This window comes from Spermophilus citellus, assembly GCF_964194105.1.
Source record: "Spermophilus citellus genome assembly, chromosome: 8".
Taxonomy (NCBI): Eukaryota; Metazoa; Chordata; class Mammalia; order Rodentia; family Sciuridae; genus Spermophilus; species Spermophilus citellus.
In genome coordinates, this window is record NC_138189.1 from 127,190,640 (window position 1) to 127,212,855 (window position 22,216).

The following is a 22,216-nucleotide window of genomic DNA, read 5'->3' on the forward strand; positions in this document are numbered from 1 at the left end:
GTTCAGGGTAGTTCTATCTATTTCAATGGCCCTTACTGCAATCCCTAGGTCAAGAGTTTTTTTTTTTTTTTTTTTAATGTTCCTATGGCATAATATGCAAAAATAAAATAATGAAAGTAACATCTCATCGCCAAAGGAAAACACTGAATATTTTGAAATGTATTCTTGCCCGACAGCACAGATAAGTTTTTTCTGTAAAGAACTCAAAATCACATCTTTCTCTTTCAAATATTTTATATCATTATATACGTGGCTGTACTGTTGTACATTTAAGCTGTTTTTCATTTTTGGCCAATCTAAACAGATGGATAGCCCTCTATGCACAGCTTTATAAGTTCATCCTATTTCTTCAAGAAACTCTGCACAGTGGACTTCCTTTAAAGCACACACTAACCCCTTTAATCTTCATACGATAATCTTATAAGGCAGGTAACTTAACCACTGAGCCACATATCCAGCCATTTTATTTTTTATTTTGAGACTTGGGTCTTCCTAAATTGCAGGGGGTCTTGCTAAGTTGCCAGGCTGGCCTCAAACTTATGATCCTCCTGCCTCAGCCTCCCGAGTCGCTGGGATTACAGCTGTGTGCCACCACACATGACTACAGTAGGTATTATTAATACCCATAGTTTACAGCGGGGGAAACTAAGGCACAGAGAGGTTTGACAACTTGCTACAAATCGCCCGCTAGTAGGTATGATCTCAGATTCAAGTCAAGGTGGTCTGGCTCCAAACACAACTTCTAGTTTTGGACTACAACCCTTTCTTGAGGTTGGAGAAAATATTCCTTAACAGGTAATCACTACCACCATCTGCCTGTACCTTACCATCTTGTTTCAGAGGCCTGCCCATCAGCACTCTGGGTTTCTAAAAGAAAGAACCTTGACACTGGCTCATTTCTGAACTTCTGTTCCCTAACCCTCCTTAACAACTATCACCTCAGCTCAGCCTGCGGGTTGGCTGTGACCCACTCACTACTCCTCAATCCACCCACCTTGGTTTCCCACTTTCATTCTATGCCCCCAGCCCTGAGCCAAATTATACAAAGCCAGAAAAGATTTAAGTAAGAAGAGCTAAACTGGAAACTCATACACACCTTACTTTATGTGTGGCCAAAGTCCTGTGTCCCTTCTCTTAAAAGTTATACACATTCCTAGAGAGCAGAGACTGTTTTTATAACCTACTAGTTTAAACAATATGCTTCAGGGGCTTTCTAGAAAATGCAAAATGCCAGTTTCTTATTATCATTATATTGCCTCCCCTCTCCCCAAGTACTGGAGATCAAACCCCAGGGCCTCATACAAGCTAACTAGTATTTTACCCCTGAACTATATCCTCACCCCTCTATCATCTTTTAATCACTGTGTGTACCAGAATATTTGTCTTCTCCAGGTCCAATCTGGTAGATTTGAGACATTTTAAGGGCCAACCTGAGACACAAGACTGTCCTTTTAAAAAAGTTTTACATATATAATAAGGATTTAGAATGTTTTCTGAAAAGTCTAATTAAAACTTCATTAATTTAAAAAATGGAATGGTTAGACAAGGGATACATACATTCAATTTTTTCAACAAACTCCCTCTATTTTTAAATCTGGGATGCTTCATGAATGTGCATGCCACCCTTGCCCCGGCACCATCCGTATCTACTCAGAATTGTTCCAATTTTAGTGTTATGTGCTGTTGAAAAGAGCACTCCACGTTTTACTGAAGGAGAATCAAAGAGAAAACCATCTGAATACGAAGCCTTTAGTTACAGTGCCTTACCCAGAGTCTAACTAATGTTATAGAAGTTGCCATCAATATCATGGACATTTTAATCAGCACCCTAGTACTAGTTTTTGTTTTTAATTCTTGTTTTAAATAATATTCAGGTCAAAGTTTCTGTAACCCCACCTTGCATTTCCCTAGTTTTTATGAACTGGCAACACTGTGGTGTGTGTAATGAAGGCAAGTATCCCTGCCTACTTTTCCTGTCCTCAGCACAGGGGAGAAAGAAATGGAAGCAAGTGGCCATGTTCAAACCACATCCCCTGACATTATGCCTGCAAATGCCAGAAACAAAGTTTGGTGGCCAAATACGCAGGCTCAAGTCCCAGCTCTAAGACTTCTCATCTGTGACAAGAACTGAAACCTTGAGAGACAGAGGAGAACAGAGAGCAATTACTTATACCTGACTCTCAAACAGGAGTGTAAAATGGAGACGAGTCTATTTTTCTCTTGGGAGTTTCCATGAATTAAATAAGATGACACTTTTAGAAAAACGACCAGAATTGTGAGGTCCTTGATGAACATCAGTCCTCTAACCCAGAATCCAGGTTTCTTTATCCCCACTGTTTTCCAGATGAGATCTGCTTCATGAGGTCTTGAAAATGCACGGAGGACACAAGACAGTGTGCTTCAAACTAAAAAGTGTGATGTGTCAGCGGTGACATAGAAAAATCGGTGTGCTCAAAGCATACTTACTTTTGAATTTTTAACTTTTTCATTATATTTCATAATGAATTTTGGTAAAGTTACAACAGGATTATGTGCTTATTGTAATAAAAAAAAAAATTTCAAGACTCTGGAAAGAGGGGGCAGATTCTGACCATTTTTACCCATAGGGTGCTTTTGTACAAATGTGGATTCCTCTGGGAAGACACAGGAAGGAGCAGCTGGGCCTGGCAACCCTGCGGGCAGTGGCATGAAGAAAGATGCTCAAGGTGGCCTACTCCTTCTGGTCCCCCACCAAAAGCCACAACAGACAGTTTTCTAGATCTTCGGCCTCCTCACACTCTCCTAAAAGCTAAATGTTTACGGTAACAAGAAGCGTGCTGAAGCCTCCTAAGCAGACTTCCCTACTGCAGGAGAGAGAACACGTGCTCAGGGCTGCCACGCATACTCAAAACTGACGCTCCTCTAAACTTTCTACGAGAAACACACCCCACCCATTCCTACGTACTGTTTCACACAGTGTCTGGAACACAGCAGGTGTCAATAGGTGGTAGACACGATACTGAAATTAAAATACTGCAAAAGCTGAGAGAAAACTAACCTACTATAAAAGAGCCTGGTATGGATGTGAGTGGGGTCCCCCAAAAGCTCCTGTTAATGGAGGAATATTCAGAGGTGAAATGATTACATCATGAGAGCTGTGACCTAATTGGCCCATCCGGGTTTGTGACTGTAGGCAGGTGGGGCGTGGCTGGAGGAGGTGGGTCACTTGGGCTTGTCCTGGAAGAGTGCATCTTCCCTGAGGCCACTTGCTCTACCCCTCGCTGGCTCTCTGCTTCCTGACCGCCCCCCAACCCCACCAGGAACTGAGCGGCCTTCCTCCACTGGGCCTCCCCCCATGATATACCGCCTCCTCTTGGGCCCAGAGCAACAGAGTAGACTATCTATGGGCTAAGACCTCTGAAACCATGAGCCCCAAATACTTTTCCTCCTCTCAGTTGTTCTTGCAGGGTATTTTGGTCACAGCCTCAAAAAAGTTGACTGAAACAAGCCTAAATAACTTTTTGATACCAACAGTCTATTTGGGGAACCAAAAGAAAGCTTTAAAAAAAACAATACAGACAGACATGGGTGCACCTCTGTAATCCCAGCTACTCAGGAGGGAAGATCACCAGTTTGAGGTCAGCCTTGGCAACATAGTAGGACCCTGTCTCAAAGTACGAAATTAAAAGGACTGGGGATACAGTTCAGTAGTAGAGCACCACTGGGTGGCCAGTACTGCAAAAACTAAGGAAGTGTAGCTCAGTGGTATAACGCATGTTTAGCCTACAAAAGGCCCTGGGTATAATCCTCAGCACCAAAAAATAAATAAGAGGGCTAGGGATGTGGCTCAAGCGGTAGCGCGCTTGCCTGGCATGCGTGCGGCCCGGGTTCGATCCTCAGCACCACATACCAACAAAGATGTTGTATCCGCCGAGAACTAAAAAATAAATATTAAAATTCTCTCTCTCTCTCTCTCTCTCTCTCTCTCTCTCTCTCTCTCACTCACTCTTTAAAAAAAATAAATAAATAAGAAAAATAAATGAGCTGGGCAGAGTGGCACACACCTATAATCCCAGCTTCTCAGGAGGCTGAGGCAGGAGGACCACAAGTTCAAAGCCAGCTTCAGCAGCTTAGCAAGGCCCTAAGTACTCAGCAAGACCCTGTGTGGGGATATGGCTCAGTGGTCAAGTGTCCCTGGGTTCAATCCCTGGTACCAATAAATAAATAAAACTGTATTTTATAGGGACTGGAGCTATGGCTCAGCGGTAGAGCGCTTGCCCAGCACAGGCGAGGCCCTGGGTTCGATCCTCAGCACCACATAAAAATAAATAAGTAAAATAAAGGTATTGTGTCCAACTACAAATTTTAAAAAAAATTTTAAAATTTGAAAAACTATATTTTACAAAAATACCTCTAAAAAAGAAATCTAGAGATCCAGAGACTAATTACATAGAGAGGGTTTTTACTACACAATAATGTTAGATAATAAATGCAAAACTAGTACAAATTAAAATAAAATGACTATGACAAATTCTTAAAAGTATGGATACACAGTCTTAACCTAAATAAAAATTATTTTTACTGACCACATGAGTGATTGCAGAGACAAAAAAACTGATATGAATCACTGTGAAAACATTAATACAAAAGACCAGTGACTTAAATTTCATATGAATAACAAGTGTGATTATCACCGACCTGATCAAAATCCCTAAAGGACATGTATGGGCAAGAAAAATCCCAGAGATCCCAACCCTCTAGACATGGTTTTCTTCCTCATTTCTCACTTGCTAGTTTCCTATTCCACAAGCTTCCCACCTTCTCCCCCTTCTCTTCTTTTAGTCAACATTACAGATGTTTAGGTCTCTTAGAACATCTGATTTTTTCCCTGCAGTTTCCCCTTTTATCTCCAGTTCAAAAGTGGAAATAAAAAGAAAATGTAAACAATGTGTTTTTAAGTGACACAGAGACCCTTAAACTCAGCAAGAAGCCGGGCTATCTGATACTTGTGCATCCACAAACCCAACTCTACATGCCACAAATGTATTTCTTAACTTGGCAAGGACAATACACAGAACACATCTCTGAATTAAGTTTTGTTTTTGCTGTGCTTTTGCTTGAGATTTAGGCTCATTTTTAAGTCTAGAATTTTGGCCTTTGATAAAGAGCAACACAACTTTAATGGGCCCTTAGTGTACTCAGGATACCTTTAAGATTGCCCAAGTAAGCAATTAGGATAGTCCTCCTTCTTTAACTATGGCCCAAACTCAGTGAATTAATGAAACCCCTTCCCACCTACCTAAACATACTTTCAAATTAAAATGAAGCCTAATTTTCCAACCCAGGTTAAATAGATTAAAAGATTAAGAAATAGAGAGCAAGTGCTTTCTCCATCTCTCACATTTCAACCTCAAATTACCCCAGCCCTCTAATGACTAGAGTAGTCACTGTGAAGGCAGCTAATTACCCACGAATTACACCAACCGTAACCAATTTCAGGATCACAGATCAGATTTTCCCCAAACACGAATCTGCTAATTAAGTGACATGAAAGTCCAACTAACAGGCAATTTGGAAGTGACATTTATCCACCTGAAAGTAGACTTACAGAATAAGTATTTAAATTCACAACAGCAGCTATCCCCCATGGACAGCACGATTACACACTTGGATAATTGTAGTTAAAATGCATGGAAGCAGAGACTCATCTCCTGGATTCAAGCATTTCCAAGAAACAACACGATTCTCCACCAGGGAATGGTCCACATGGATCTGCCCAGGCCTGAGAAGCCACCCGCAAGTACTCACTGGCTAAGTTAAATTAATAATCCAACAAGTTTAAGACACTTACAGACACCAAAGCACACACACAGCCTGACATCCATTTCTGTGTTCTGATCAAAGGAGTGGGGTTTGATTTCAGAGCTTGGCCCAATTTGTTCATTAAGCTTCCCACTTATTTCTTACAAGGGAAAAAAAACAATCACAAAAGAAAAAATATTTGTCCTTAGCACTCACAAGTCTGTGCAAACAAAGAATTTTCCCGAGTATGCTCCTACAGATACCCAAAGGAAAAAAAAAAATAGAAACAAAATCCATTCAACCAAAAGACCAGGTTCAATGAGCTGGAAAGAAAACATGTGGACTGGCTGTGCGGCTGAGCCGGCCGCACAAAGCCCAGCTGACCGGCTGGCAGGGCTCTAAGAAATGAAGCTCCCCGGCATGTCACTCCAGAGCGCCTGCCCAATACCAAGAAGTTGTTTCCTAGAAGCTCCGGACTTAGGAAAAGAGAAGGGGAAAAGGTGAGGGGACACACAGGAGGACTCACAAGCGAGTCTCTCTGGTTATAGCCTGAAGTGTGAGATCCCCCACAGTCATATATACAAAATGACACGTTTAAGTCCTCACCCCTAGTACCTCACTGGAAAAGGTGGTCACAGATGCCATGGCTTAAGATGAGGTCATACTAAGGTAGGAGGGGCCCTGACCCCAATATGCCTGGTGTCCTTATTAGAAGATGGCCATGTGAAAACAGACACAGGGAGAAGAACGCCCATGTGACATGTGATCACAAAAGCAGAGACCCTGGACAGACACCTGCAAGCCAAGAAACCCTGAAGGCTGAACAGGCTTGCAGAAGCTTGGACGAGGAAGGGAAGAATTCTCCACTGGTTTCAGAGGAGCGCGGCCCTGTGGACACCTTGATCTGGGGCTCTGGCCTCCAGACGGAGAGAGATCAGTGTCTGCTGCTCTGAGCACCCAGTGTGTGGCACCGTGTTATAGCAGCCCAAGAAACTACACGGCACAGTGAACTCGGGTTTTCTTCCCCTTGCTACGCCGTCCAGCCCCCTCAGTTGGCAAAAGTTCCCACTCCACCACAACAGAGCCAAAGGGAATCCCCAGCCTGTGGTTTGTTTGGGGAGTCCCCTTTCCCCTCTGAGTGACACATTAGGCCTTGTCCCAATTTCATTCCTTCCCTGTAGCTCCCATCTGCCTCCTGCGGGCCTCACCCTGCACCTAGGCACCACTTCCCCACTCCCCGCCCCCATCCCTGACGGCCTCACTGTGGGAAGAGGTGGGGATGTGGAAGTCCCCTTCAGTGTGGGTGGCTCCTGCACCACTTCACTCACCCCATTTCTCACAGATTTTTTTAGAACATTTCTTTAGTTTTCACTTAAGTCATTAATACCCTTTCTCCTCACGCCCCAACAAGCCCCACTCTCACTCTCACACACCACAACTCAGCCTGGTGCCCACAGGGGGCTGGGGCAGGGGACAGACCTGAGTACACACAGCACCCAGTCCTACGGCCACTCCCACTCAATAACTGAGCCTTCTGTTATCCAGCCAGGGTTTCTGCCAGACTCACTTCCCTTATAATGAATGAATTCTGAGAAAGTTCCTCAGTTCTCCCCTGGAGGCTGCCCTGCCATGGCCTAACCCACCTGTTCACCAGGCAGGCCAAGGCATGCTGGACCCGAGGGTGAGCCTCAAGCTCCCCCTGGAACCTGCTCCCCCCATAACTATGACAGAACTCCTTCAGAAACACTGGGTCAGGGGCCTGGGGTTGTGGCTCAAAGGTAGGGTGCTTGCCTAGCACATGGGAGGCACTGGGATGGATCCTCAGCACACATAAAAAAATCAACAAATAAAATAAAGGTAGTGTGTTCCATCTTTATAAAAAAAAAAAAGGAAAGAAAAAGAAACACTGGATCATTTAGCTGCAACCTCCTACCATATAATTCTAGATACCATATGAGTTCTAGATCTTCTAAAATCCTGGGCCAGTGGTAGTGAGTAAAACTGGAAAACCACCTCCATCTCCCAATTTCCACCTCACAGTTTGACCTACAAAACCATTTCTTGCCTCTCATTATTTAATCTTCAACAAAAGTCTATTTTGAAAATTGATTCCCTGGATGCCGGACTCGACCAACTGCTCGAAGTCGGAGCTTGCTCATAACCACCCCAGGGCTCCTTAACCCCTCAGTGCTGATTGCTGGGCCCCTCCCTTCGAGCTTCTGACTCAGTAGTCTGGGTGGGGTCTGAGAACTTGCCTGTCCAACAAGTTCCCAGGTGATGCTGAGTCCGCAGGACCACACTCCAGAGGCATGCCCTGAACCGCTCACTCACACTTGCCTCCAGTGACTCATGCCACTAGCACACACTGCTGCCAGCTTGCCATCGTCCAGTCCCCTTCTCCCATTTAGGCAAAGCCCTGGTTGTGGTCGGTGATCACGGTCAGTGACTAATCCCTGCTGCAAAGCTCATCACAACAGTCGCCCCACTCCAAGGACGGTGAGGGGTCAGTGAGCACAGACCCATTTTTCACCTGGAAGATGTTGAAGGGGGAGTCTGCTGAGGGGTGCTGCTGAGGAGGAGGCTCTTTTCGCCTGCCCTTCTGGATGAGGCCTGCAGCTCTCCCGAGGAGAGCTGAATGACCCAAAGAGCACAGCAAAACAAACAGGTAGAAAGCCACCAGCTGGAGCTGACGCTAACCTGCAGAGCACACCAGCCCAGAACCACCCTGCCCCCTGGCTTCTTGGTAAGTGACATAATGCCTTCTTTATTGTCCAAGCCAGTTGAGTCAGGGTTTTCTGTTACTTGCTGCTGAAAATAATCACAAAGCAAAGTGAGCTAACAGGAAAGCTCACCAAGGACGAAAGGCAACCTCTCAGCACACAGGACAGATGAAAGTAAAAACTTCCAGGTAATGTTCCACAAACTCCATAGCAGAATGTTCACGGATGATCGATACTTAGAAACGGTATAAAACTAAACACACGACCCAGCACATAGTGAAACATTATTGAAGATCTGTCTTTAAGAGCCATACCCCTTTTTTTCAGGGGTTTATTAGGAACCGTGTAATTCTGGGGCCTAATAAAGAATAGTTGCTGCTACCTATCAATCTTGGACTTGGTCTCCTTCCAAAAAGCAGACTGTCAATGTATCTAACACTCTACTCACAACATCAAGGTAGACAAGTGTACCTGGAAGACGCCTAGGATCATGAACCTGTTTGTCCTTTTATAGCTCTGTAAACTTAAATAAACTTTTTAATCTTTGTGAACTTATCTCCTCACCTACAAAAATGGGAATATTACCACACACCCACCCGGTTATTTAAGGATAATGCATGTGAAAGTACTTTGTAAACCATAAAGTATAAATACCAGGGCAATTACTCAAATCTAATTTTAATGGATTAAGTGGATTTAAACATGACTTGATTTGAAGAGATAAAGATTAATCATGATCCCAGAAGAATTACTTCACCAAAAATTCATGCTAACATAGATATGTCAAAACTATCAACTGAAGACTGGATTGTAATTCAAACTGAACTTCACCTGTTGTAAATAACTTAGGTGCAGCAAAAGGAACCAACATCCACAAAGTAGTATAACCCTGAAGGTCAATGTTTTAGTATAACCCTATAATATAACCCTGAAAGTCAAGAAGGCACCAATGGATTTCTCACTCTGTACATTTTCACAACAGTTCACTTGAAAGGCCACACGCAATTGACTCTGCTTTCGCTGAAGCTATCCTCTGGAAACCACCTCCAAATCCAGCAGTGAGGCAGGGCACAGAGGCGCACACCTGTAATTCCAGTGACTCGGGAGGCTGAGGCAGGAAGATCACAAGTTCCAGACCAGCCTGGGCAACTTAGCAAGACCCTGTCTCAAAATAAGATATGAAAAGGGCTGGGGACGAGCACCCCTCAATCTACAGTACCCCTCCCCCCAAAAAAAAGAAGAAGAAGAAAATATATATGTATGTATGTACACACCCATAACCACACTCTCAGAGAGGAGTGGGTATCTCTGGACATTTCACAGAAGGCAAATCACCCTTCCCACGGAAGAAGTTCAGCTGATCAGTCGTGTCATTCTGAGTGGTTCCGTGGACCTCCTTGCTGGATGAGAGAGAGCCCATGCACTGAGCCAGGTTTTCTGAAAGAAATACTTGCACAAACTGGACAAAAAATAAACAGGACTGGAGGGAGGAGCAACGTGTGGCCCTAAACCTATGTTTCTAAAACCAGGCTAAAGGAAAACAATGCCAAGAATCAACTACGGCCACCTGGAAATAATAAGAAGGAACAATCTGAGTAATTTGTTAAAATTCTTCAGTAAATTTTGAATTTTTTGTTTGAAGAATTGTCACACTTATTGTTTATTATACTTTAATAACTACAGGCCGCTATTTTGGAATAGCACTGAGAAGAACTACAATAAGCAGACAGAACTTTCTTATATCATTAAACAGTATGCAATGGCCATCCTAATACAATGGTCACTAAAAACGCAATCATGAAACACCACAGCATCTGTGAGATTCTGTCTAGACTACCATAGCGATTATTTGCAAAGTGACAACATTCTTTTCTTACATTGGGGGCAGGATCACAATACACTAGAGTCATATTTCACATGTGGAAGACTCTTAACAACAAACTAATAATTCGATAACAATTCATTTAAAATAAGTAACAAGATCCCAGGAGACCCCATTATCCTAATACCGGTGTTCCTAGACAGAGGATACTGCCTTGGGAAATCTTATTTGTCCTCTGAATGTCGAAATCCCAAGCTGTGCTGCCACCTCCCACAGTGAGAAGCCTGGTGTCATACTGCACTTAGAACACCTCCTCAGAACTAATCGACGTCGCTGCTGCTATGTCATGACACACAGGGACCCTGTGACAAGGCTAACAGAGATCGAGCCAAAGCACAGTGCCACTGCATAAAAGCAGCCTAAAAGGACCAAATGTCCGTCTCCCATCTAGCCATGGGCTTTCCTGATGAAATTTAAGTCAGGTTCCCAGGGGGCAACACACCCAAATTTCTCTCTTGCTTACAACGCTCTTCTTGTCTGGAAACGCCTCTCTCAGCCTTTCATCCTGGGCTGGGACTTCCAGGGGCATGTCTTCCTGGGCTGCTGAACCCGCCCAGCTCTTTCTTCAGAATGCACATCTGACTCAATGGGTTCCTGAGGTTATCTGCAGTTAAAGTCCTTCGATGTGCAGCAGCAAATAATCAGTGGCACGGGGATGAGATTAGGCCTTTCAGTCTTGCGCTATCTCACCTCTCCTAAGGGCAATCCCAGTCTAAAGTAGGGGATGCCGCAGTTCTGGATTCAGCACATTTACCTACAAAAGCCAATCTCTCCAGACTGCGCTTCCACGTTTTTAATTCAGTAGTGGTGACATTAGTAAAGTGTTTTGTACGTTTTCATTCTAGACTAATGCTTCAAAATTCTTAGGATTAAAGGATTAAAACTTCTTTGATATGGGGTTACTGCTTTATACATCCTTTTCAATACAAAAATACAGATGGGGGCTGGGGATGTGGCTCAAGCGGTAGCGCGCTCGACTGGCATGCGTGCGGCCCGGGTTCGATTCTCAGCACCACATACAAACAAAGATGTTGTGTCCGCCGATAACTAAAAAATAAATATTAAAAAAAAATTCTCTCTCTCTCTCTCTCTCTCTCTCTCTCCCCCCCTCTCTCTTTAAAAAAAAAAAAAAAGAAAATCTCACTTAAAACCCTGACATTTATTGAAAAAAAAAAAATACAGATGGACACAAACCTAATCACAGCAAGGTCTACAAAAAGATATGTCTAGAGCAGCTACAAATTTCAATGAAAGGATTCTGACTCTGCGGTACTACTTTTCTAATTTATTTCAATTGAAAGCTAAATAATAACATAAGTGTTTAAAGCTTTGCTAAAAATTACAGAGCCTCCATTTTTTAAAAGTTTTTAAAAAGGCTTTTGTGCCTGGAGAACTATTTTAATATATACCATAAACCTTACTTAAAAGCCTACACTGTATTAAGGAGAAAACCTAAATTATAAAATTGATTCTAGTCAAAATTCACATTACATTGTTAGCGCACTGCACGGCAGGAGCCAATGCACTCATTCTGCAAAACCCCTCAGGGCCCACTAGAACCTGCCAAAGGTTCCACCGGCTACCCACGACCAGAGCTAACACCCATTCTCCCTAAAAACAGGCCAACTACCTAACTCAATTGAAAAACCACAATCTGTAATTCTAATATTAATGCCACAGCTTCAATGGCAAATACAGCCTGCAGCCTTGGAGGAGAACATGAAGAACAGCAAGTCATCAACGTGAAACTGACTTCTATACCACGAGCTTCATCCCTGCATTTCAGCAGGTCTTTGCTGGGACCTTTGATGGAGACTCAGGTGGGACCTTTGGTATCCTGAGAAAGGCAATTTCCAGAGGAGTTCAGGGTCCTGTGCCAAGGAAGTACCAGCAGAATGAAGGAAAGAGTGTTTTGGCAGAGAGAGAGGCAAAAGGAAGTGACTGTGGGGGAGGGGGCAGAAGCGAGGTGCAGGACCTCAATCACAAAAGGAAGTCTACATGCTCAAGAGTCTGTACTTTATCCCAGAAGTAACGTGGTTCACAAAAGACTGGTTTTAAAGGGACAGGGAAAGATGTATGTTTTAGACACCTCACTAGGTGAGAACACCGAAAACTGGCTGGGGTGGCTACACAGAGGAAGGGAGAGGGCATCTGAAGTGCAGTCACATCTAGTGACACCTAGGATGGGAAGGGTGTGAAGGAAGTCAAGGGGGCCAGAGCTGTCATGCACCAGGAGGGTCTGTGCTTGGGGACCAGGGACCCAGGCACATTCATTGTCCCTGAAAGCCACAGGGACATCTCAGTTGGCAACTGAAAACTCTGGGCAAGAGAAGGGAGGGAGGGAGGGAGGGAGCAGACGGAAGGGTAAAGAGAGAAAGAAAGAGAGAAAGAAAGAAGGCCAAACACCCGTGAGGTCATTCAGGGAGATGACGAGTGGGGAGAGAAGACGTCCACCATGAAAAACCCTGGGGACAGTTAACAAGTGTCAGACCCCATCAACAGGTGAGGGACTTAAATTTTCCAAGGAGAACAAAGAACAGCGGAAAACAGTTCCATTCCCTGTGGGGGCTCTGAGCTAGTTTCTTGCCAAAAGGAAGCTTCCCTCAGATTTAAGCCCTTGCTGTCTCCAAGTTTATCCTTCAGCATGTCATCGGAAGGTCCACTGGAGTCCCTTCATGTTCTGGCTCGGGATTTGTCTTTAGCGGACCTCACACTGTTTCAGGAGAACGCATTTTGCTGCTGTTCCTGATAAAAGTGCGTTTTAAAACCAGGCAAAAGCTGCGAGGTGCGGTGGAGCAGGAGCCCAGCATGCGGGAGGCCCTGGGTCACCCCCAGCACCACGGGGACAACGGCGGGGAGAAGACATCACAGACACTGAGCCTAGGCGGTCCGCATTTGTGATTTTTCAGAACATTTCAAAGCGGAAATTATACTCTATTCATATTTTGTCAATACTTCAAACTTCTCATATTCTAACAAATATTACCCCCTCAAAAAAGGCCTCTCAGAGAGCAGAGAGCTTCCTCCCCACAGGGCATCAATTCTCGTAAGAGCCGAAGTCGGTGCTCATTTGCTCATCAGTGAATCGCCAACAGCCATCTTTCTTTCTCAGCAAAGGACTAGATTGCTGTGGATATTTGAGAACACCCAGGAGAAAAGGGGGATGGGGAGGAAGGAGGGAAGTTTTTTAATAGTGCTTTCCTGGCTTTCAACCAAATACAATTACATATACCCACAGAAGATGAAGTCAGGATAACACAAACAGAGTCTTCAGGAGGCCAAGGACCCTGAAAGCCTCCCCAGCTGTCTGGGGTAACAGGCACGCTGCCGCTCCAGAGCCTCCGCCCAGCTTGGCAGGGGTTTGGGTCTGGTGCCACTTGGGGCAGACCCCAGGGGCAGTGATACAGCAGAACCACCCATACTATGGGGTGACAGGGAATGACTGAAACTGCTTTTCACATTATTATTTGCTATTATTATCAGACTTCATGTTCTAGTTCCTAGTTAGCAGTGGCTTCTGTACAGGAGCTCTTCAGAAATGATGTCTTCATTTTATTTTATTGATAAATGGTGGCTTCACTGACTTCAAAGTCCAGCTGACTATCAATAGAAGTTGACACTGTGGGGTAGTTTTTTTTTTTTTTTTTAAAGAGAGAGTGAGAGAGGAGAGAGAGAGAGAGAATTTTTAATATTTATTTTTTAGTTTTCGGCGGACACAACATCGTTGTTTGTATGTGGTGCTGAGGATCGAACCCGGGCCGCACGCATGCCAGGCGAGCGCGCTACCGCCTGAGCCACATTCCCAGCCCCTGTGGGGTAGTTCTTAAAACCAAAAAAAAAAAAAAAACACAAAAAGTTTTTAAAAGGTACAAGGAGATACTAATAACTTCATAAATTAATAAGATCAATGATAAACAACAGGGCAAACCTTGTATTAGATGGAACCCAAAGTGTAATATTCACAAGTCTATATTAATAAATTATTGACTATGTAAATAAGAGGGATCAGACAAATTCCCTCCCATACCAAAGAATTTCAAAAACTGTGTTCATATGTGGCTGTTTCCATTTAATAGTTTGACTCGCAAAAGGACCTTGGTCAGGTGACGAAGGTTAACACCAAAGTGATAATTCATGCTGATAGTGCACACCTCTGACATGACGGGATGACAAGGGCAACCTATTTTTGTGGTCCGCCTCCCCCAATCCATGCCCCAATGTAACCATGAGAAAGATACCTCACAAACCCACACTGAAGGACATTTAACAAAACATCTGACCCCTACTCCTCAAAACTTTCAAGGTCATCTAAAACAAGGAAGGAAAGGCTGACAAATGAACAACCAAGAGCCTAAGGAGACTTGACGCCCAAAAGTAATGAGGTCCCCTGGAAGGGACGCTGGGAAGAACCCCAGAACACCAGGTCTGAAAGTGCAAGACCCTATCAGCAGACGAGGAACTTTGGGGTTTTGCTAAAAAACAGTTGTAAACCAAAGTATACATATCTACACTGATATAAATGAATGATCGCCTAAATAAGGGAAGAGAAGAATCTCCCATTCAGAATTTACAATAATCTGAGTAGGTGAAGCTTAACTCCACTTGATGACTTGCCTCCAAAAATGACAAAATGACATCCGGTAAACATGAGTGAAACTGAAGAGTGTGGGGTTCAGTGCAATAATGTACCAATGATAGTTTCTCAGTGGTGACCGACGTACCAAAGTCATGTAAGACATTAACAATAGGAAGCTGGGTGCAGTGGAGCAGACCTGCAATCCCAGCAGCCTGGGCCTAATAGTAAGTCGGGTGCAGTGGAGCAGGCCTGCAATCCCAGAGGCCTGGGGCGGGGGGACGCCTGAGTCAGGAGGATCGAGAGTTCAAAGCCAGCCTCAGCAATGGCGAGGCACTTAGCAACTCAGTGAGACCCCATCTCTAAATAAAATACAAAAGAGGACTGGGGATGGGGCTCAGTGGTCAAGTGCCCCTGAGTTCAACCCTTGGTCCCTCCCCCCAAAAAAGACATTAACAATATGGGCACACTGAGAGCATACGAGATATGTGATACGATCTTTGTAACTTTCCTATAAATCTGCATCTATCCTAAAGCAGAAGGTTACTTTAAAAGTAGCAAGGCACTAGGGTAGGTTTGGGGGAAATTTTAAAAATTAATGAACAGTGCCAGGTGTGGTGCATTTAGTGAGGCCCTAAGCAACTTAGTGAGACCCTATCTCAAATTAAAAAAAAAAAAAAAAAAAAAAAAAAACAGGCTGGAAATGTGGCTCAGCAGTAAAGTGCCCCAAGTTCAATCCCTGCCAAAAAAATCCCAACTCTGCCATAGAATGTAAATGAACAGTAAATACTTTGGTGACTAACCAATAACAAAACATCACACTCAGGTAATTCTTAGAGCTCTAGAGTCTGCGATTTCAGAAAACGGACACAAGGAAAGTTTTCTAGCAGCAGCACCTCAGTCAGGTCATGATCCTGCCTTTATACAGCAGGAGCAGATGCTGGCCCAGAACAGCCCAGAGGGCCAGAGAGGCCGGAAGTCGAGTCCGAGGAAAGTAACAAAGAACAAAAATAACAGGAAAATACAGGAATAATAAACATAAAGCAAGGCTGATCAAACTATAAACCACCGTCTACTGAATTTTCAAATCAAGGGAGAGAGGATGGGGAATGCCTAAAGTGTAAGGCATTTCTTTGGACGACAAAAATGTTGTAAATTTGACTGTGGTATTTTTTCAACTCCATGAATGAGCACTTAAAAAGGGTGAACTGGGGCTGGGGATGTGGCTCAAGCGGTAGCGCGCTCGCCTGGCATGCGTGCGGCCCGGGTTCGATCCTCAGCACCACATACCAACAAAGATGTTGTGTCCGCCGAGAACTAAAAAATAAATATTAAAAATTCTCTCTCTCTCTCTCTCTCTCTCTCTCTCTCTCTCTCTCTCTCCCCTCTCACTCTCTCTTAAAAAAAAAAAAAAAAGGGTGAACTGTAAGATATGTGAATTATACCCCAATAAAGTTATTACCAATAAGTAAATCAAGAGGTGGCAACCAACGTGGGAAAGGAGGATAATGAGGCCCAAACCCAGAGTGCTGGGCCACTGAGCTACCTCCTAGCCCTTTCATTTATTTATTTTCTATTTTGAGACAGGGTCTCACTAAGTTGCCTAGGCTGCAATCCTCAATGTTGTTTTGTTTTCAGTTGTAGATGGACACAGTACCTTTATTTTTTTATTTATTTTTATGTGACGCTGAGGATCGAACCCAGTGCCTCAGAAGTGCTAAGCCCCTCAACATTGATTTTAATGAAATGAAATAGAAAATAGAGTACACTGCAGACAATAAAGGTGAATGCTATTTTGTGAAACTTTAATTCATTTTTTAAGGAAACATATGTACATGTATATATTCACAGGTCTCTCTCTATATGCCTGTAAGCACAAAGTTATGAGGGCAAATGTCTTACTGTCAGCACAAAGAGCTCGAAAGCCACCATTCAAAATCATTCATGAAATGCTCCCTTGTGCCGCACACCTTCTGATCATCTGAGGCTGTGTCAAAAGATCATTGAGGCTGAAACCTATTAATACACCTTTAAGTTCACTAGAAAATCGACAAAAAGAAACTAGTTCTAATTAATAAAAAGGAAGGCTGGTCTGTGGCTCAAGGGTAGAGGGGGTGCTCAGTACCAGCGAGGCCCTGGGTTCAAGTGCCCGCTGTCCCAAGAAAGAGGCAAGAACCACATCCACAAAAGAACAAATGCCAAGGCACAGGCAGCGGGGCACCCACGGCTGTGCTCGCCCACACCTGGGTCCGCAGGCCAGGCCTCCCGAGCTCCAGATGCACACCACCGGCTGCCTACCTGCCACCTCCACTCGGACGTGTCACATCAAGTCTGAGATGCCTCGGAGACAACCAAGCGGAGTTCCGGATTTCCCTCCCACTAAATCCTTTCCCATCACAGTCATCACCTCTCAGATGCTCAAGCCAAAGTCTAGAAACCTCTATTTCTCTTTCCTGCATATGCCACACTGATCCAACAGCCATGAATTCACCCCACCCCAAAAATAACTTCCCATCTCCCTCCATCCCCCCATCACTACCCTAGCCTGAACCAGCCCAGCAGTCCTCACCGGGTTTTGTCCCACAGATCCGAAAAGGATTTTAAGTTGTCCCACGTTTAAAATTTTATGAGTTTTAATGGTTACAAAAATATAATCCGTCATACTGCACTGATATTTCTAATAAAACTCTTAATCACTTTTAAAATATATTAATGAGATCTAAATAGCATTACAATGATATCCACCATTATGCATTTCTAAAAATACACAAAGAGGCTCTTTTGTACCTGGATATTTTATGTTGTTCCTTTTCCTCCATGAATTCATTTTCATTCGATTTCCCCAAAAGAACTATAACTTAATATATCTATACACAGCTGGGCACACTGCCACAGGCCTGTAATTCCAACTACTCAGGAGGCTGAGGCAGGAGGATTGCAAATTTGAGGCTAGCCTGAGCAACTTATCAAGACCCTGTGTGTACCACTCGCCTAGCCCATATGAAGCACTAAGTTCAATTTCCAGTAAAGAAAGAAAAAAACTATACCAAAGCCTTTCATACTTTTGCAACAGAACAATGGATATAAATTGAAATGTCCTGTAATCACAGGATCTAAGTGCTAAAAGTTTTTCTGAATTATCATTATGATTTTTATTAACATACAACTGATCAAACCAATAAATTCTGATAGGTAATTAAACATAAATAAAATCTGATTGAAAATGTGTTGCTCAAGGGTATGTGGGAGGCCTTGAGTTCAATTCCTAGGTCAGGAAGGAAGAAACAAAGAACCTGCATCCTTTAGTGAGACAACAGAACTGTCTTTTCTCCCTAATGGGCTCATACGAACATGATTTGCTGCTAGAATGAGACAGGTTTAGTTAACATCCATGTAATCTTGTTTTTATTGTCCTTTTTTAATTTTTATTTTTTTAAAGCTAAGTATTGAAAAAGCTTGTTCACACAAACAGATATGAGTAGAACGAGTTGTTACAGCAATGGCCCGTATTACCTAAACTCCAAAAACCACACAGTGGCCTATCATTAAACATAACTTTTTTTTTTTTTTTTTAAAGAGAGAGTGAGAGAGGGGAGAGAGAGAGAGAGAGAGAGAGAGAGAATTTTTTTTTGCTTTTCTTTTTTTTTTATTGGTTGTTCACAATATTACAAAGCTCTTGACATATCATATTTCATACATTAGATTGAAGTGCGTTATGAACCCCCAATTTTACCCCAAATGCAGATTGCAGAATCACGTCGGTTACACATCCACAATTTTACATAATGCCCTATTAGTAATTGTTGTATTCTGCTACCTTTCCTATCCCCTACTATCCCCCCTCCCCTCCCCTCCCATCTTCTCTCTCTACCCCATCTACTGTAATTCATTTCTCTCCTTGTTTATTTTCCCGAGAGAGAGAGAATTTTTAATATTTATTTTTTAGTTTTCGGCAGACACAACATCTTTGTTGGTATGTGGTGCTGAGGATCGAACCCGGGCCGCACACATGCCAGGCGAGCGCGCTACCGCTTGAGCCACATCCCCAGCCCTAAACATAACTTTTGATGATCCATAAGCTGCAAATTGGATTGTGTATTCACTCCTTCAATTCTGTTTAAAGCAAGGACTTGGAAACCACCAGGAGTCTTAAAAGAATGTGTCTTAACTAGAACAATTTCAAATTGTCCCTTCGTCTGCCCAAGAGGAAACAAACAGGATTAGGACTGAAACAAACAGGATTAGGACTGGGTAAGAGAAAGGCCTTTATTTTAGAAATTAGAGAAGTAAGATTGTGAAAATTGACGTAGAAAATAACTCACAACCTCTGACACATTGATTTCAGAAGACTCTATGGGCATCTGGAAACCAATTCTCTGAAATTATCCTCATAGTAAGTGCCACTTAGTCTTCATGCACCTCCAAGAGACCAGAATCCTACTTTGACAACTAACCAAAACTGCCCCAAGATATTCTCTTAAAAATGTAATTTACATTTTTTTCATTTGATAGCTCCCTGCTTTAAGAACTCACACCACAGTTAAAAATAAAACTCAAGCTCTCAGCTGAGACCTCTAAGGTCCCACACCTCTTTCTCTACCCGACAAACCAACACCAACTTTCCCCAAAGCTCTTGGGATTCCTGCCACACTTCCAACCTCAGGGCCTTGGTGCCTGCCTTTCGTGCTGCCCCAAGCACTGGCCCTCTGCTTGCTGGGTGGCTGCTCCTACTTTCTCCAATTGTCAGCTGGAATGTCACCTCCCGAGAGGAACTTCACCTGACTGTGTGCTGTCTACCACAAGAACCTAATGCTTGACAGTTCTTATCATAAACACAATTACTTTGCTTACAGTGATGTCTGACTTCCCCGTTACACCCAGAGCAGGTCTAGTTCAATATGTCAATGTTCAGCACCCAGCAGTGCACGACCCCAACCAATGTTCATCAAGAAGACGGAGGGCGTCAGCCTGCCATGGGAGAAGTGAGGCTGGTGTGTGGCAAAGACAAGGGGGTTTTCCAACAGCCTTCTGTACCACCTTATTTTAAAACAAAGTCATATTAATTGTTAGAAATCACAAAGGCCAAACAGAAAGATTACTATTACAGATAATTATGTTAAACAGGTACATACAGATACTTCAGAGGTACTTCAGAGCATCCTGAGAGGGCAAGGAAATTTAGCATGCAACTATTTGCCCCCCGTTTTTTCCTTACCTCTGTTCTTTCTTTGTCTCAGAATATTTATTAAATTGTCCTTTTTTTCAAATTTGTTTTAATTAGTTACACACGACAGTAGAATGCATTTTGGCACATCATACCTCTGCTCTTGAGAAGGTTCCTCCACATCCTCTTCAGACTCACCCTATGGAAAAAGAAAATGCTTTAACTGCTGTTTCAAAGGAACACAAAGTCACCAAAAGACTCTCACGGGGTGATCTTGTTACTCTTGTAACAAGAGTCACCGGCACAAATATTCCATAGGTTATTTATTTAAAGAACACTACTGTAATGACAAGAATTTTAAAGAACATAAACTGCCAAGTGGTCCCTTAGAAATTCACTGTAAGAAAAACAGTTTCTACTCATTTAAAAACCGTGACTTAAAAGTAAGCTCAACAGGAGACCTCACCTCTCTTCACAGCCTTTGATTAACGTGTAAGTTTAATCACACCAGAAAAAGTTTAAGGCTAATTAAATCCCCAAATACAGAAAATGTATTCTGCTGAGCTCAGAATCTTCTTAATGAGTGAAAACCTGATACATTCTGACACTGAGGTAAAAAAAAAAAAAAAAAAAAAGCTGATAACTTGATAAGTGACATGAATACCACACTCAAAAGCTCTCCCAAAACCATCGACCAGACACACCGGGAGGAAATCTGACCTCATTAACATACGGGAGGGGGGAAAGAAGGAACTGAAAAAACACACAAGGTCAGGCCCAAGTAATTGCTGCTGCAAGGGGCTGGGTGCTGGGTGCTGGGGATAGGCAAGCTCTGGGCGCAGCGTTCTTTCTGCAGACACTGCCAGCCTCCTGGGTCCTGGCCCTTCCGGATGCACCAGCTTCTCTCCAACCTCCTCCTGGCACTTCTGCCTCCCTGGCCTCTCCTCCCTCCCTTCACCCAGGCTCCTGGCCCAGACTCCTCTGCACCTACCCCCTCAGCCTGTAACCCAGGGTTGAACCACAAAGCCTGAACCCCTATTTGCTGCCTCATCTTCTCACTCCACACACCTGGGGGGACTCATGGATGCCCATCTTTCCACAGCCTCAAACTCATGCGGTTTTTCCAGCACAGCACCAACCCAGGGCAGGGATTGCCCAAGACCCCGGATGGCTTCCTCTACCACTCACAGTCCCATCTCCAGACACCTCTGGGATGTATCAATTGTCTCAACCTGGGCTCCTCAGAAACCATTATCTCCGGCACCAGCAGCAAAAAGCTTTTGATGGCCAACCCCGCCCCCATCAGCTGAGGGCACCATCACTTTACTTGACCCCAGGGGCCAAACCTTAGGGTCACCTTGCACAGCCCCCCTCCTTTCCCCTTTAGGGACAGGCTCAGACCCGTTCTCCACCCCATACACAAGCAATATAGCCCGCACCCTCAGCACCCCAGGCCTGGACTGCCCGGAGACAGGGCTTTCTGCCATGCTTTATGGATGCTGCCTCCAAACAACTCTGTGCATCACCAAAGACACTCTCCTCCTCCAGGTCAACCACACAGTAGGGATCCAGAGTCGACTGCCTCCTTAACCCCTGCTCAAGGACTTACCATGGCTCCCTCGGGCTAGTCAGACCTGCTCCAAGCTGTTCTCTTGTTTGTTTTTTCCAGTACCAGGAATGAACTCAGGGCCTCTCACGTGCTAGGCAAACAGTCTACCTCTGAGTCATACCCCCACCCCTCTTCAAGATCTTTCCCAGAAGGTCAGCACACCTTACCACAGGCCTGGACGTACCATCACCTACTCCACCACCAACCTCAACAAGCTCTGGGGTACAATTTTAAAGGTCACTGTAAAAGCACTGACCTGCATTGTCTACCATATGAGGTTCCTGGGTAGACTCCTGTCACATATATTTGCCATTACCGATCTCTAAGAGCCTCCCTCCTGCCCTAAGCTTTAGGAAAACCCCTGAAATACACACTGGCCTATTCTCTCTGTTCCTACATTTCTGCACTTGAAAGCTGTCTCAGGGTATTACCAGTCTCATCTCTCACCAACACCACCAAGTTCTCAGAAGGTAAGGCCCAATCTTGT

The 22,216-nt window shown here is 43.9% G+C and overlaps 1 protein-coding gene across 6 annotated transcripts in view; it reads right to left on the minus strand.

Annotated features, from left to right (window-relative positions):
* Positions 1 to 22,216, minus strand: part of TMEM131L (transmembrane 131 like) — a 168,119-nt gene that overhangs the window by 139,018 nt on the left and 6,885 nt on the right. For 5 of the 6 annotated variants that reach the window (XM_081303980.1, XM_081303977.1, XM_081303976.1 and 2 more), the window contains exon 3: positions 20,276 to 20,319. In XM_081303980.1, coding sequence (XP_081160106.1) covers positions 20,276 to 20,319 — 44 coding nt within the window. Of the gene's footprint in view, positions 1 to 8,036; positions 8,108 to 20,275; positions 20,320 to 22,216 lie in introns of those variants that run through there. The other variant, XM_081303979.1, reaches the window with a different exon arrangement.